The following is a 17,316-nucleotide window of genomic DNA, read 5'->3' as shown; positions in this document are numbered from 1 at the left end:
TAGTTGCGGCACGTTAGTGGTTTATTGTTTTCTCACATGTGCCTTGACCAGGGGGCTCCAGCTGAGCCAGTGACCCCTTGCTGGTGAGCCCGTACTCAAGCCGGATGAGCCTGCGCTCAAGCCAGCAACCTCAGAGTTTTAAACCTGGGTCCTCAGTGTCCCAGGCTGATGCTCTATCCACAGCGCCATCACCTGTCAGGCAGATTTAATCTTTTAAAAGAAGGAGGCTTTCCTCCTTACCTTCACCCCTTTAATGGAAAAGAATTCAAAAGGTGAATTATTCATCATCTCATTCCTGTTCATTATCTCTTGAACCAAGCTCACTATTAAAATACCACTGCGGAACTAACTACAGAGCATCATCTGCCTGGCTCTCACACTCAGGAAACACCGATGGAAAAGGAGTCATCAAGTCTACAGCACACGGCAGTCCAGATATGCAGCTCAAATTCATGTCTGACGAAAAAGCACAGGGGAAAAGGCATCTGTTCCAGGCCACAAGTTACACAAAATATTTTGGAAACAAACAAAATCTTTTAACTTTCCAGCAGAGTCTTTTCTTTAAGGAAATTTTCTAAAATCTTAAAAACAGCCACCTTCTCAACTCAAAAGACACTTTTTTTCTGTCTAACTCTGAATATGACTTTCTTTGCCCTCATCCAAATAAATATACCTGCCCTTGAGACTTACCTACAGGTTAATTTTAGAACTATATTCCTTATGACTCTGTGTTGTCCTCTGTTTTCTGTGTTCAGCTTTTCTCCCTGGGCAGGCTATGAGTTACCTGGGGTTGGGGTGGGGATAGAGTAATGCCATATACTCATTCTGCATCCTGAAGGTTCTCACAACCAAATATACTACTCACAAAAATTAGGGTATATTTTATCTCTTCACATTGATTTTGAAATATCTCATAATTTTTGTGAGCAGTATATTATGAGAACTGATTAACTCAATTCATTTCCAAAATATATATCCAGTAAAGACACAATTCTATGTTGTTCATATTGGTTTATGTATGGAATAGAAGAAAAAAACCCTCAGAGCTAGAACCTCTTTAAAAAAAAACAGTTGTTAAAAACCACATAAATGTTATCACTCATTACGGAAATGCAAATCAAAACCATACTGAGGGCCTGACCTGTGGTGGCGCAGTGGATAAAGTGTCGACCTGGAAATGCTGAGGTCGCCGGTTCGAAACCCTGGGCTTGCCTGGTCAAGGCACATATGGGAGTTGATGCTTCTAGCACCTCCCCCCTTCTCTCTCTCCTCTCTATCCCTCTCTGTCTCTCTCTCCTCTCTAAAAATGAATAAATAAAATAAAATAAAAAAAAACCATACTGAGGTATGACCACATAACCACCAAAATGGTTATAATCTAAAAGACAGGCAATAACAATTATTAGTGAGTATGTAAAGAAACTGGAACCCTCATAATTACTAGTGAAAATGTAAAATAAAATAGCTGCTTTGGAAAACCACTTGGCAGTTCCTCACAGAGTTAAATATAGAGTTATCATATTCTACTTGGTATAGACCCAAGAGAATTAAACATGTGGTCACGCAAAAATTTGTACACAAATGTTCACAAAAGCATTATTTATAATAGCCAAAAATGGAAACTACCCAACTATCCATCAACTGATGAATGAAAGTGGTATGTTCATACAATGGAACACTATTCAGCCATACAAGGAAATGAAGTAATGACACATTCTACAAAACATGCATAAATATTGACACATTATGCTAAGTGAAAGAAGCCAGACCCAAAGGACACATATTGTAAGATTCCATTTATATTAAATGTCCAGAATACGCAAATCCATAGAGACTGAAAGTAGATTAGTAGTTGCCAGGGGCTGGAGGGAGGAATGAATGGAGAGAGATAAATGAATGGAGAGAGATGGTTAATGGACTTGGGTTTCTTTTTGGGGTGATGAAAGGTTCTAGAGGTATAGACTGTGGTGCTGGATGCACAACATAGTAACTGTACTAAAAGCCACTGGGATATACAATTGAAAAGGGTAAATTCCACGGTAAATGATATATCTCAATCAGAAAACAAGAAAAACAACATGATGAGAAACCTGAAGCCCAGGGAAGCTAAGTTTCTTGTCCAAAGACACAAAGCAAATTAAATGGCATCACCAGAGCCAGATTCCAAGCCTCCCAACTCCCAATACAATATAGAAGTATCCACAATACACAGCTCTAGAAATATCAGAGCAAGCAGTGTTGGTGTGAACTAGTCATTTAACGGCTCACACTTCATCAGAAGAGAAAGATGAATTAAATGATCTCTGCAGTTTTTAGGCAATCTGAACCTTCTCATATTATGCACATTTCCTTCCTCTGCTACTACAAATTAGAGCAGGGTTCTCAACCAGGGGTAATTTTGCTCCCCAGGGGCCATTTGAAAGTGTCTGTCTGGAGAAGTTTTGGTTGTCACAAATGGGACAAAGGGGCACTACTAGCACCCAGCAGGCAGAGACCAGGCATGCTGCTCTGTGGCTACAATGCACAGAATAACCTCCCATAATAAAGAATTACCTGTCCTACAGTATAATGACTTCAAAGAGCAATTCAGAGATTACAGAGTGGCTAGGAGGGTAGCACCAACCACACATAGGAAACAGATATTCCTCCCCCCCATAACAATTAACTTCCACAAAGAATCGTATATTGAAATACCCAAAAGAGTCAGGCAATTAACATAAAGGAATAAAGCCAACAAACACCTAACAACCATTTAAGGCTATTATTTCCTTCCTTCCACAAAAAAAAAACAAAAAACTTTCACTGGCTCCTACTCTTCATGAAACATATATAAGTGTCTCAATATAATCTTGTGGTTTCTCACTTTTAATAGACATAGAAGCCAAGAAATACTTTTCTATGATAACAAAATGGACTATCACAAGCTCCATAACAAATGGCTCAGACCTGGGAAGACGATGGGAACAGTGGAAGGCTGTGGATACCCCAAGGGTACATGCCTAGATGAAGCAGTCACCACTAATTAGCTCCAATGGATCTATGCCAGGATAGAGTGAGGGAATGGGGTCAAGGAATCTTCAGATAATTAAGAAGAGTGGGAAATAGTGTGTGTGGTGTGGTGTGGTGTGGTGTGGTGTGGTGTGGGTGTGCATGAAAGAGAGAGAGAAAGAGAAAGAAGAGACAGATATCTCCCAGTACTTGAAATCTTGATTCAAAAAAAATAAATTTTAAGACACAATGTTAAGTCAAAAGCAAAGGGGTTGCATTCAGGACCCTTAGCTAACTCCAATAAACAATGTCAGTTTCAGCTCTTCCTATAAATGCATTTCATCAAACTCAGGACCCATTGTCCAATTATAAGAACAATTTTCTTTCTTTTAATTAACTCTTAACAGTTCATTTAAAGTTGAGAATTCACAAAAGACAAGAGAAGTGTTGCTGACTTAAATTTAAATGAAACTCATAATATTGTTAAGGGCTGGCATTTCATTCAACTCCAACAACTTTACAAATGGGCATGTTGAGATCCAAAGAGGTTAAAAGACTTATTAAACCACCCTGCTGGTTAGGGTACCAGAGTCATGATTTGTACCCATGTCTTTGTGTTCTTAAAGTCACATTCTTTCCACGTTATCTATCACCTTGCTTGTATCACACATTTCTTTTATTTACCAAGTTTATGAGGCTTTTTCTGTAAATTATAAGAACCTACTTTTTGTGAAACATGTGAACAGTGGCTTTGCAGACCCAGTCCTGCAGGCCCCTCGGGCCTCCCTGCGGGTGTTGATTACCTTAGTCTCTTCACACAGCAGCTGCCTGCACTCCCACAGGCCCTCCTGTCCCCTCCAGCCACCAATAGTCCTGACTCTGGCCTTTTACTTTCTAACCGCTCTGGCATTGAACTCCCACAGTAGGCTGCAATAACCGATAAACTCTTTCTACCAGACACTTTATTTGTAGGGTAGAAAGAAAGACATCATCAGCCCATGGAGAATATGTCCAAGATGAATAAACAGAATGAGAGTACACACTGCCACCACTAGCATTTGTCCTGGTATGTCTCATGTTGCCCGAAAGGTCCCAAGAGAGAAAATATCTCTGCCCTCGGCCCCATCCCTGGGTTCCATCCGTAAGTTTTTCTTCTCTCATATTACTCTCCACTCCCACTCTGCTCCCTCCAGTTCAATACATCTAGTCAGTTCTACTCAACTTGATTACACAGAGCAAGACAATCCTATGTGCAGCAAATCTGGCTTCAGGACACCGAACAAAACATTCAACAGTCCCTTCAGAGCACTGCCTATTCTAATTTTTTTTTTTAACCTCTGATTCCTTCCTCTGGAACATGGCCATCAGGAAATAGAATGGCACAGATCTAGGTATCTGGACCTTCTGGAATCTGACAGGGCAGGTTATTTAGTTTCTGAACTTGAGCAATTTCCTATGAGAGAAAGAGAGAGAGAGAGAATATGAATATGAATGGTTACCATGCCAAGTCACTTTAAGAAATAAAAATAACAAACAAAAAGCCCTGAGGGCTTCCTGCACATGGTGTGAATTACAGTTGCTATGATGACCATCTTTCCAATTCAACCCATACTCCTTATAGCTTTTATGAGTCTCTGCAGAAGCAAAGCCATTGCTTTCACATGTCCAGAGGACACTGTGCGCCTAGCTGAGTGCGACCCCTGGAACTGTTTTTTAGGAGTCCTGCCCCTTCCCTTTCTCTAATGTGAACTCACACTGTTTTCCTAACCAGCGTTCTGGGTCAGCAACAACCCAGGTTCTCACTAGTCTCTGACTGTGGGCTTTGAGTGGGCAATGTATGGTTATGAAAAAAGTACTGGATACAAAATCAGAAGGTGGGTTCAAACCTGGATTCCTAGGCATGTTACTTATTCACCCAACCTCAATATTCTCATCTGTGAAACAGGTATAATAAACCAGTTTGTAGGGTCATTCTTTGGTTTAAATAACCTGCAGAAAAAAGTCCTACTACATTACCAGGCACAGTTAAACACTCATTGTTCACCTGAACCTGACCTTTCAATGCCCTAAGGCTCAGCATGGTGGACAGGCATCGCCTAGAGTCCACCTATTCTGGCGTCTTTCGCCCGCTCCTGTGTCCATCACCTTTCCCACGGAGCCCCTGTTACCTGATTTACCACCACCCACCTGCCCATCTGCCAGGTTTGAAAGCACCCCACCCACACCACACATCTTCATTAAACACAGAAGTCCCGGCCCTCAAGTTTGGGATAAGATGTTTGCAGAGGAAGGATATTATCCATCAATTCAACTTGGAGTCTCCTATTTCTCTCACAGACTCAAAACAGTCCGCATTCAGTTACACAAATCTGAAAGACGGGGTCCCACTGCAGTCTATGATAAGGCTAGTGTATCTGTGACGGCCCTGGTCCTCCCTCCTCTGGTGCCAGAGAAGACACCAACAGGCAATCCCATTGCTTGTTTCCCAGACAAGGCTCCCAACCCCTATCAAAGCTCCCCTCGCAGCCACCACCCATCAGTCAGCGCTGTCACTGAGGATGAAATCTACTTGCCAAGGTAAGGAAGCTTTAAATCCAACCAGAACTCTAAAATCATGTACGAAAAGAATAGTGTCCATCTGCATAGGCAGTGAATAAATATGGTTTAATGACTCATGCACAACATGCTATATACCTATAAAATATTCAAAAATTACAGAACTCTAATTAACTGGGTTATGGAGGGAATGACTTCTTCAAGTTGTCATGTTCTTATTAATTCAAATTTCAGTTGAAATCTCTTTATATTTAAATTTACAAAAAACTTTCCAAAAATTGTATCAGCATGCACGCTCAGCTTAGTAAGCACTATGTACTGTAAATATTTTGATTAAAGATCTTACATGATTCAAGATAATCATTTTTCTTTTTTATTACTGCTATTACTTCTACTGCTGCTACGGCTGATATAATAAAAATAATAGATTACATACACTAAGTACTTACCATGTACCTAGCACTCTGCTAATATGGAATGCTTGTACTCCATAAATTCAATGCTTGTGGTAGAAGGTACCATCCTTATCCCACTTTTACAAATGAAGAGGCTGAGGTTACCTGGCTAAGGTCACATCCCTCATCAATGGCAGAGCTAGGATTCGGACTCAGTCCCTGCCTTACCCATGAGGGAACCCTGCCCTCCAGTGATAGATAATCCAAAACTGGGGCAGACTCCAGAATTAACTAAATCAGCAAATAATCAACCCAAACACCTACTTTGGCTCAGAAGTAGTTTATCATAAAATGACAGTGCAACCCAAAATTCCTATCACTTGAGATCCATGCTTAGAGAAATGGCCAGTTCCCATTCAAAGGAAATCTGATAATTACCAAAGCAGAAAACCAGTCAACTTCAATTCACACGGGAATGTCATGAATGAAGAGGACTACACTCCCACTCCGTACGCAGCCCACAGAAGGAAAACAAATGACGCAGAAGCAGTGTTGGGTTTTGTGTTTTGGTTTGTTTTGATTATAATATTGGGTTGGTATGCAGCAATGGCTGCTTACTTTAACCCTATTTGCATTTACCAAGTATCTAAACTCACCTGTCAAGTAAGTCACCTAACTGGGTCTCTCTTACACTCATACATCCATTCCCAAAGCCATTACATGGAAAATCACAAAACACCATTAGCCGATCTGGGTCATTACAGTATGAAATGGGAAATGCATCCTGCAACACTTAGAACCCTCTGCCCTCAGCAGCGGCCACCATTCCACTTCCGGCTTCTGGAGCTCCACAGCAGTACTGGCAGGGAGCCCACAAAGGTCCCACAACAAGACAGACACACCCTGATGGGACACTCGTCCTGCTTTTCCACTGTCAGGGTCAGTTCCAGGAAACCCCCTCGGGGTCCTGCCAGATACTGAGCCAGCCCAGAAGAGTCAGGTCCCCTCAGGAACAAATAAGCTGCCAATGGCAACAGACGGAACCAGATCCAGGGACCAACCATACTGTTCTAGTTTCCCAGGGGTCACACCAGTCTCAGAGTACCTGGGCTTGTAGGTAGAGGACACCCCGGTCTGTCAGTACCTAGTTCAGCTTTCAGTCCTATAGCAAAGCTGTCATGAGTCCAAAAGGGAAACATTCAATTAAGTGCTTTTCGTAGGTTGATTTCTTTTTTTTAGAGTTCAGGGAAAAAACAAAAAGCAATCAAACATAAAAGAAATAACAACACTAACTCTAAATTACCATAGTCTAGTTCCTAAGAAACTAGCCAGTGCTGGCAGATAAACTCAGACAAGCCTATAGAAGAAGACAGAAGGGAAACTGCACTGCCTTAAACTAGATTGCTCAGTTGCACGTAGCTGACACAAGTTACCCATCTCCAACTCTTCTCACCCCCACCTCTCCCAGACCCACCAAACCCCCCGCCCCAAACGAGGCAATGGTACATACTGATCACTACTGGTCTAAAAAAACCACATCTATAAAGAGGACCCTAAAAAGGTCATTGTACATAATCAGAAGTAGAAAATTTCCCTCAAATATTAATAAGCATTTGCCATTTCAAGGAAAAATTCACTAAACTTCTAATTTGGAAAGCTAAGGTCACTATTTAATGGATAAGTAGTATTACAAAAATGAATCAGAAAAATAACGAATACAGGAAAGTAATTCAACTTAGAACCATTTAAGTTTTCTACAGCTACAATACAGATTAGGGCGATTCCTGCCAGAAAAATTACTGAAACCTGAGAGGGTCTCATTCTGAATTTCGAGTTTGAAAAGTAGCTTTTAACAAAATTTATATTTAGCAGTGTAACTAGTCATTTCTTTTTTTAATTTAGAAATTCAGTTGAATGGGGTGACAATGATCAATAAGAGTAGACTACTTGATCCCATTTTTTTAAATCTGCATTTCAACATAAACTATTTTAAAGTTTTATATATAACGATCAGTATGCCATTCTAATTTTTTTTTTTTTAAGTGAAATATTCACTAAGAAACTAGACTTTTCTACTCCATCACCCAATTCTAATGTTACTGGGGGAATAACACACACAATTCATTTCTAAACTTTTTATTACTTAAACATTAAAAAAAAAAATCTAAAGAAGAAATATTTTTTGGAGTTAGCATCTTACACTGCTTCTCAGTGAGCTACTGAGGTCCCCCCACTATAGCTGTTTTCCTTTTCTGGTTTTGATTTTAAAAAATTGAAAAACAGATTAAAAACAAGACTCAAGTAGTCTTACGTTCTTGCAATGTAGAAACCATCTTATCCTTAGTTTATACTATAAATATTTGTCAAAATTTCACTTTACTCAAATAGGAATCTTTATTGAAAGAGTCCTAAAATAAATGGGTAAAAAGCCCCTAATTTTATGAGTCCAAAACCTCAATTATATTTTATTTACAAGGTTAAAATACTATTGTAGAATGAAATATATCAAATTTGGGGAATATATTACAATGAACTGGAAAACCTGAGGTGAGGTGTTCCTTGGGATATGACGCCTCTCCCTTCCTAGCCATATACCTTGAACATTGACTAAACTCCACATCATGACGTAGCCAGCTGCTGCCTTTAAGATTCAAGAAATTTGCTCAAAATCTTTCCAATTAAAGGGGGGGAAATTCCATCAATTAGTGTATTTCAACCCTCATAATACATGCTTTTATGGGTCCCTGTGACCCCAAAAGATATTGAAGTCCTAACCCCTGGTAATTACAAATGTAGCTTATTTGGAAATAAGGTCTTCGCAGATGACAGAGTTAAGATGAGGTCATGAGGGTGGTCTCTAACTGCATGACTGTGTCATTATAAAAAGGGGAAATCTGACACAGAGACAGATATGCACACAAGAACACCATGTGAATGAACATGAAGGCGGATGTCACGTTGATTATCTACATGCCAAGGAACCCCCAAAGACTGCCAGCAAATCATAAGAAGCCAGAAGAGAGGCATGGGACAAGAGTCTCTCTTACACCCCTCAGAGGAAGCAGCCCTGTTGACACCCTGATCTCGACTTCTAGCTTGCAGAACTGGGAGATAAGTTTCTGCTGTTTAAGCCAGTGGTCCCCAACCTTTTTTGGGCCACGGACCAGTTTAATGTCAGAAAATATTTTCACAGACTGGCCTTTAGGGTGAGACGGATAAATGCACAAAATAAAATTATGCAACCGGCATAAAAACTGTGGTATTTTTAAATATAATTGTCGAACTTACGAGACAAGCGTCAAGAGTGAGTCTTAGACGGATATAACAGAGGGAATCTGGTCATTTTTTTTAAATAAAACATCGTTCAGAAGCAAATATAAATAAAACGGAAATAATGTAAGTTATTTACTCTTTGCGGACCGGTACTGGTCCGCAGCCCCAGGGGTTGGGGACCACTGGTTTAAGCCACCCAGTTTTTGGTACTTTGTTAATGGCGGCCCTTAGGAAACGCACACACACACCTTTCCAGGCAGACCTTCTTTTACGATCACAATTCTTTTCCTTGCACCCCAACGTATTTCTGCTTCTGATCATTTTGTGCATGCTACCCCCTCTTCCTGAACCTCACTGCACAACCTCCCCTACCAAGGCCCTTCAGCACTGTTTCTCCTCGGGGATACCACTGCCATTTTGCATGGGGCAGTGCTTAGGGGGGCCCGTCCAGCAGGGTATCAAATATCCCTGGTATTCTCCTTCTCCCAGGGCAACACAGTGCTCACAGTGGAGAACTTCTCAGAAGCTTTGGCGCCGCCTGCCCATCAGAGTTTAACTCAGGGTACCACTATCTACGGCCTATGATCTCGTCAGGTCAGTTAACTTCGATCTCTTCGACTGTAAAACAGGAATAAATAACTACCTTGCCATAAGACTCACTCAGTAGACTGAGTGAGTTAAAGATGCTAAAGAGCACAGGCTTACTACCTGGCATCACTTAGGAGTTAATGCCGAGTCTATTCTACGTTGTAACATCTTGACTCTAACTGCCTTGGGACTTGGTTTAGGTGGCTTCCTCACACAGTGAAGGCTTCACTGAATACATTCTGTGGAGATGCAATTGCTTTACTGATCACTGCATGTTTAAAATATATAGTTATAAGCCATGCAAAACAGGTGGGTATGCCTTCTCAGTACAACGAACAAGACAACTCTGAGTACAGAGTCTGCCTGTTCTTCCACCACTACTCTCACCCCTACTTGAAAACACAGTTGCAACCCTGGGCAAAGCTCCATGTTCTCTAACTTGACTTCCAATTTCTCTGTAACTTTTGCTCCCAGTGACAGTTACTGTCCAACATCCAGGGATATACTGCTGTCTAGCTTACTACACTCAAGGCAATGAGTCTCTCATTCTCCTTGATTGAATGGTCTTTGGGCTGTAGAAAGTCAGCATCAATTTGTGTTAAGTCTAGTCTAAAAGCAGTCTAAGTCTGTTCTGTTCTCCTGACCATGACCTAACAACACTTTAACACAGTGGCCTGGTACTTAGGTTTTCAATGATTGATGAATGCAAGAATCAATCCATGCATGAATGATTACATTGCTGAATAAACACATGAATGAATGCATTCAGGAGTCAAGAGACCTGGCAACCACTTAACCCTCTGCTCTGCACTGACTGACATAAATGACCTCAGGGTAAAGCACTGAATCTCTATGCCCAAATTTCCTTCTCTGTGAAATTAGGCGGTTGGACTTCACTAAAAATCTCTTCATGTTTTCTTACAGCTCTAACAACTGAGCCTATGAACTTTAACGGAAAATAAAAGACTTTCTTTTCTGAGATATTTTAATCAACACCGGGCAGGTGGGGGTATTTCTTTGAAATCACATACCAGGGGTCCCTGCCTGTCAGAGAGCACCTTGTTGCCTTGGGGACAAAAGGTTCCAGAGAGCAAGCAAACTGCAGATACTGAAGACATCTCCAAGACACTGGGTACTATGGCGTTTATGTTTTATCATGGCTTCTTTCAAGGACACAGAGTCTACTCTGTCCTCAAAAGGGGTACACAGGGACCTCTGCTGAACTCAACGCTCCTCCCTTCCCAGCCTGAACAGGGTGGGCTTACGCACTGTCTCGAGGCTCCAAATCTAACTCAATCCCTCTCCATGCCATCTGCCTAAGGCTCCCACATGCATATTTCATGATTTTCTGGCACATTTCCGCCTTATCTGACATCCTGCAATGCATCCCTCTGCTGCCGATATTATTTCTATCTCTGGTAAGAATGTTCCTGAAAGAGGCGTGTATCCTTGGGCTGTACTTTATTACAGGTAGGTGGTTTTACCTTTCCTATCTTATCTCCCCACCTGGTCCCCACATGAATTCCTTGAGGACTAAGCCCACACCCTCTCTCTCTTCCAGTTCCCCACAAGACCAAGGACAGAGCTAGGCAAGCAGCAAGCCTTTAGAAAATACTTGTTGAATGAATGAAATAATGAACAAAGGAAATTACTGATTTCAATGTTTTTAATAAAAAATTCCTATTAATATATTTCCTACATAAACTTATTACACAAAGAAATAACCAGGATAAGCCAATTATGCTATTTTTCTAGGACTAAAATGTCCTCCGCTACAATATGAATGGCAGCAATATTATTGGATGCCTAAGAAGTCAAATTTTTCGTGTATCCATACCATAATAATGTAACAACACCTTTATTCCCTAGTAAAAGCAGACCTTACCTGGAGCTAGGGAGAATAAAAGGGCAAACATCCTTTTATTATTCCAACTACCACTTTTAAGCGTTGAAGCCAGAGAGTTCAGACAAATCAGAACAAAATATGAGCATTTTCTCTAAATAGAATGTTTGAATCTATTGCTGACTGGGGCAGAGCATCTTTTTGGAAATTCTTGGGGCTCACTTAGCTAAGTCTAATTCTAGTCACATTCTTCCCTTGAGATTTAATAAACTTCAACTAAAATCAAACTGACTCGGGAAACAAATTATTTGTTCTCCCATGCACTTGCTAGTTACTGTTGGTCACTGAATAAAACAGTGCCAAAGATCAACACAACACTGCTGGAAGGAAAATAATACGGCTATGCCATCAAAACTTAATATAGTTTAATACTATAAGCCCCATTAGCCTCCCCAGCCCTAAAGTTGACTCAAACAACTTCATTATCTCTTATAAATCATTATTCTTGTATATACATAAAATCATTGCCAAAAGTATCAATATTATATAATTACAGAAAAACTGGGTATTGATAGAGGAGATACTACAATTGGAGATACTGAGGAGGCTGAGGAGACTTAAAAAGGTTGGGTCCATTAAGTAGCTAATTAGTGTTTATGGGCTGTACATATGTAATAACATAGTCCGTCTTCCAGCTCAAACCAAATAGTGTCAGAACACATACCACCAGGTGGGCAGTGAGGGGACCTGAGACATCACAGTAAAATACCAAAGGAAAAACAAATTCACTTTGAGGCAAACGTGTATATTGCTCAAGTAAAAGAAGCTGTTATGAGGGTTTATCCACATTTACCCAACTGAAGAAGTCAAGGCATTTTAACACTAGAGTGCAATCCTGAACTATTCATCACACAATCCTTTATCCCACAGAAGACAAACTCAGGCGCTGATAGAGCATCTTATCCAAGCTTATACCACTAGTCAGGGACTGCATTAAAACTTAGGTCTCTTAAGTCTAGCTTCATGTGCAAAACATTCGATTTAAAATTAAAAAGGTACAGCCTGACCAGGCGGTGGCGCAGTGGATAGACCGTCGGACTGGGATGAGGAGGATCCAGGTTCAAGACCCCAAGGTTGCCAGCTTAAGTGCAGGCTCATCTGGTTTGGGCAAAGCTCACTAGCTTGGACCCAAGGTCGCTGGCTCGAGCAAAGGGTTACTCGGTCTGCTGAAGGCACACGGTCAAGGCACATATGAGAAAGCAATCAATGAACAACTAAGGTGTCACAACGAAAAACGATGATTGATGCTTCTCATCTCTCTCCATTTCTATCTGTCTGTCCCTATCTATCCCTCTCTCTGTATCTCTAAAAAAAATAAAATAAAATAAAATAAAATAATAAAATTAAAAAGGTACATAGCAAGCAGGCAATAAATATTTTGGAATGAGGAAATGGAGGTGTAGGGTTCCAGAACTAATATACTATCTACTGACAGGATAAGCAAAGTAATTACCTCAAGTTTTGACTCTGACTTGTCCAATATAGCCTAGATTTTTTAACTACCTCAAGTTCTGGCTCTGACTTGTCCAATATAGCCTAGATTTTTAATACGTACTAGAAAGCATCCCTGTGCAGTCAGTAAAGGCTATTGGAACAATTACAGAAGCATGCAAGTTGGTGGTGAAACCAAAAGCTTTGTAGCATTCTTATGAAGGAGTGCATTCGAAAAATATCTTTTTACAAAATAGTATGAGTTTCCAAACATTGAAGTGTAGCTTCAGTGAAGAACTCTATAAAAGGCAGGTATGACTAAGCAACCACAAATAACTAGAAACACCAAAACTATCAGGAGTCTGGGGAGCAGAGCATGCCTGCACATAAAGATAAGGTGGCATTTTCCATCTATTGTTCCTAGTGCAAAAGGGAGTCTTTTTTTTTTCTTTTTTCTGTTACTACAGTGTTGATTTCTCTTTAAATAAAAAGCCTCAGTGGCTTATCAGAATTTGCAAACAATACTTTATTCCATCCTGCATCCCACCTGCTTCAGAAACAAATCTGGGGACAAGGGGTTGGGTTGTTGGACAGTCAACTGGACAGGTCAAATTTAAAGTGATCAAAACTACACTTTTTGATGCATTTATATATGTATACCATATCTCACCAAAGAGCCTATTAAATCTATAGTTTAACCTGTAGCTAAGAAAACCAAGTATTAACATTATCACGTAAAACATACTGTTACGTCTTACTCAGTGGGTTATCAAGTATACTACTAAATTTTTCTTAACGTCTGACATTTAGCTACTTAACTTTTCCTTCTTAAAAAAAAAAAAAATTCTTCCCCAAAATACTCAAGGATATCGACCAAACAAAATAGCTTACAATAATTTAAAAAGCCACTATTTATACATCCCCAAGATGAAACTCACCACAGCATTAAAGGAGGGAAGAATCCAAACACACATTTACATAAAGATGTAAAAATATTTACAGTATTCCACGTTCCCCCCTAAAAAAATTAACAAATAAAAATTCCTGGCACTACAGGAAAAATCTGATTTACCTTCTCTTTGCGCAGGTATAAAACTAAAGAAATGTACTTGGTGGGGAAGGGCGGGTAGACAGCAATTACCACTTAAACTTGTTTAATTCAAGAGCTAGGTTAGGAAAACCAAGCATCCGAAAAAGCTCCCGTACAAAACTTAACCAGGCTGAGACTCCAAAATCAGGAGTAATTAACACCAAGGCAAGTGACAGAATTTAACCAGGCTTAAAGTCCAAAATTGGGAGTAATTAACACCAAGGCAAGTGGGACCCCGAAACTCTTGGATCACCTCTTCCCCAAATTTCCGAGCCACACGCTGGAGCTGGGGGTTACCCGCGCCGTCTCCCACTCTGGAGGTGCAGGCTGAGCCGGGGGTGAGCTCGGGGTCCCCCATCCACCTCTGCCCCGCTTTTCATTGTCCGACCGAATCTGATGGATCACCTGCCGGGCGCCGGCTCGCGCGGCCGGACGCGCAGGGGCGAGCGCCGCGCCTCCCGCCGGACCCGCGCCGGGCGCCCCCACCCCAGCTTACACGACCCCGGCCGGCTACGCGTCCCCGCCGTGCTCACCGCCACGAAGCCCGAGGAAGAGGCGATGAACACGCGGATGACCATCGTCTCGCCGCGCGGGAGCGCACCGTTTGCCCCCTTGGGCTCTAGGCTGGTGCGGACGCGGAGGTAAAACTCGGCTGAGAGCCGCGGCCGCCGCCCGCTAGAGCCCTGCCTTCGGGTAAGATCGCAGGGATCTAGATCCCTCCCTCCCGGTCTGCAGATAAAAAAGCTCAGCGCCTCTCCGCCGCCAGCCAAGGCAGTGGAGGGGGAGGAGGAGAGGGAGGAGAAGAGGCAGGCGAGGAGGGTGGAGGGTGGCAGGTGTGGGGCATGATGGGAGTTGTAGTTTGGATTGCTCCCTGGAGTGGCTGGTGGACTGCGTTTCTTCAGGTTGCCTCTGTATTGCGCGTCAATCCCATTAAGTGTGCAGGTGGCTGGAAGGGACCCGCAGGCGGGGGAAAGGCTGTGACGAGGTGTGGCGAGGATGCCGGCGAGACTAGGAAGAAGAAAACTAGGCAAAAGGGTTGCTTGGTTCAAAGTCCAAGCTTAGCTTCTGTGTGTGGTTTACTTGTTTGGAGCTTCCCCACCCAGAAACGCCAATAAATACTGTCATCTCCGGGCCATCTGCGTGGGGTAAACCGCAGCGACCTGTGGCCGTGGGGATGGGGCAGGCTGGGCTGTCAGAAGGCGGTGGCGGTGGGGGCGATGGGGCTGGGCGCGCCTGTTTTCCCAGAGATTGCAGAAAGGTGATTCTTTTAGATAAATGAGAGGTTTTCTTTTTCTGCAGACACTGAAAATTAGAAACCCAGATGAAAGCACAACTGATATTTTATTTTTCTTAGCAAAACTGTAATTGTAGTAGAAGAAATAAATACCCAGCGAAATTAGAATCCTTCTATCAACATTCGGAATCAGGACCCCACCCGCCCCGCCCCCTACCCTGCACAATGGCCTTGCCTCTGTGCACCTAATATTTACAGTTGAGCCAAATCTGTGCCTTTTTCAGACCTGCTGCACATTCCAGTGCAGTCTCCCTGGAGGATGCCGTTAGATAAAAAGCTTTTATGTAGTTGCTAATAGTTTAGGAATAGTTGTTAGCAAGTGCTTCTGTTTAACAAAAGTGCAAGCCTCTCACAGTGTAATGGAAATGAACCAGTTTTTCCCGCAGTACTGTATTTACTTTCTTCCTTTCAGCAGGGGAGCTTAGCAGAGCTCTAGGAACGACGTTAATTAATAATTCTAGACACAAAGAAATTAGATGATGAGGTTTCTTGGAAAATTTCTTCACAAATACTAATCTGTTTAGACCATTTGTTTTTTTTTTTGTTTGTTTTTTTAGAGCAATTTTGAATATCTTAAGTTTATATATAACCTTTCTTATTACTTATATCATTTCTGTAGTTTTCCTTTTTTTTTTCTAAAGCAGGAAACAGGGAGAGACAGTCAGACAGACTCCCGCATGCGCCCGACCGGGATCCACCCGGCACGCCCACCATGGGGCAAAGCTCTGCCCATCCTGGGCGTTGCCATGTTGCGACCAGAGCCACTCTAGCGCCTGAGGCAGAGGCCACAGAGCCATCCCCAGCGCCCGGGCCATCTCTGCTCCAATGGAGCCTTGGCTGCAGGAGGGGAAGAGAGAGACAGAGAGGAAGGCGCGGCAGAGGGGTGGAGAAGCAAATGGGCGCTTCTCCTGTGTGCCCTGGCGGGGAATCGAACCCGGGTCCTCCGCACGCTAGGCCAACGCTCTGCCGCTGAGCCAACCGGCCAGGGCTCTGTAGTTTTCCTTTTTAATTTAGTATAATAGAAGATACGATCTTATGAGACTTGACTTCTCCTTAGTATCAACAATTTTAAATATAAGTTTTGCTGTAATTACTATCTCTTTTCAAATATACTTTAACTTAGCTACCACAAATGTGGAAATGAATGTTTATAAAATTCAAAATAATTTTCTTAAAGGTAGATACCAATTTCCTGTATATATGCGACTTTATAAAAGTCAGCTATTTTTCCTTTTGAAATTATATTATTTTGAAGATATGATTAAACTCAACAAATAGAAACTCAGAGCCTATTCTTTGAAAGATAGGAGAATGGATAAAAAGGTGAATAAGTCATTTTTTCAGTCAGCAGAACACCTATTGTCTGCAAAATAAAAAGGCACAGAAATAGCGACAGAACAAGCAAAATACCGATGGAGTGTTGTGTGGATATAAAGGAAAGAGAGGGAAAGGTGACCTTTTAAAAGAGACTTTAAAGATGAATAGAATTTCTGGCCTGGCTGGCTGGCTCAGTGGTAGAGCCTCAGCCGGATGTGTGGAAGTCCCCGGTCGATTCCCAGCCAGGGCACACAGGAGAAGCACCCATCAGCTTCTCCACCCTTCCCTCTCTCCTTCTTCTCTCTCTTCTCCTCCCACAGCCAAGGCTCCATTGAAGCAAAGTTGACCCAGGCATTGAGGATGGCTCCATGGCCTCCACCTCAGGTGCTAGAATGGCTCCAGTTGCAACAGAACGACGCCCCAGATGGGCAGAGCATCGCCCCCTAGTGGGCTTGATGGGTGGATCCCAGTCTGTCTGCCT

The 17,316-nt window shown here is 42.1% G+C and overlaps 1 protein-coding gene across 1 annotated transcript in view; it reads right to left on the bottom strand.

Annotated features, from left to right (window-relative positions):
* Positions 1–17,316, bottom strand: part of SH3BGRL2 (SH3 domain binding glutamate rich protein like 2) — a 98,346-nt gene that overhangs the window by 62,945 nt on the left and 18,085 nt on the right. The window contains exon 2 of the mRNA XM_066252580.1: positions 14,758–15,232. Within this exon, the coding sequence (XP_066108677.1) occupies positions 14,758–15,232 (475 nt within the window). The remainder of the gene's footprint in view (positions 1–14,757; positions 15,233–17,316) is intronic.

This window comes from Saccopteryx bilineata, chromosome 1 (genome assembly GCF_036850765.1).
Source record: "Saccopteryx bilineata isolate mSacBil1 chromosome 1, mSacBil1_pri_phased_curated, whole genome shotgun sequence".
Lineage (NCBI taxonomy): Eukaryota > Metazoa > Chordata > Mammalia > Chiroptera > Emballonuridae > Saccopteryx > Saccopteryx bilineata.
This window is presented reverse-complemented; position numbering and strand designations above follow the sequence as displayed.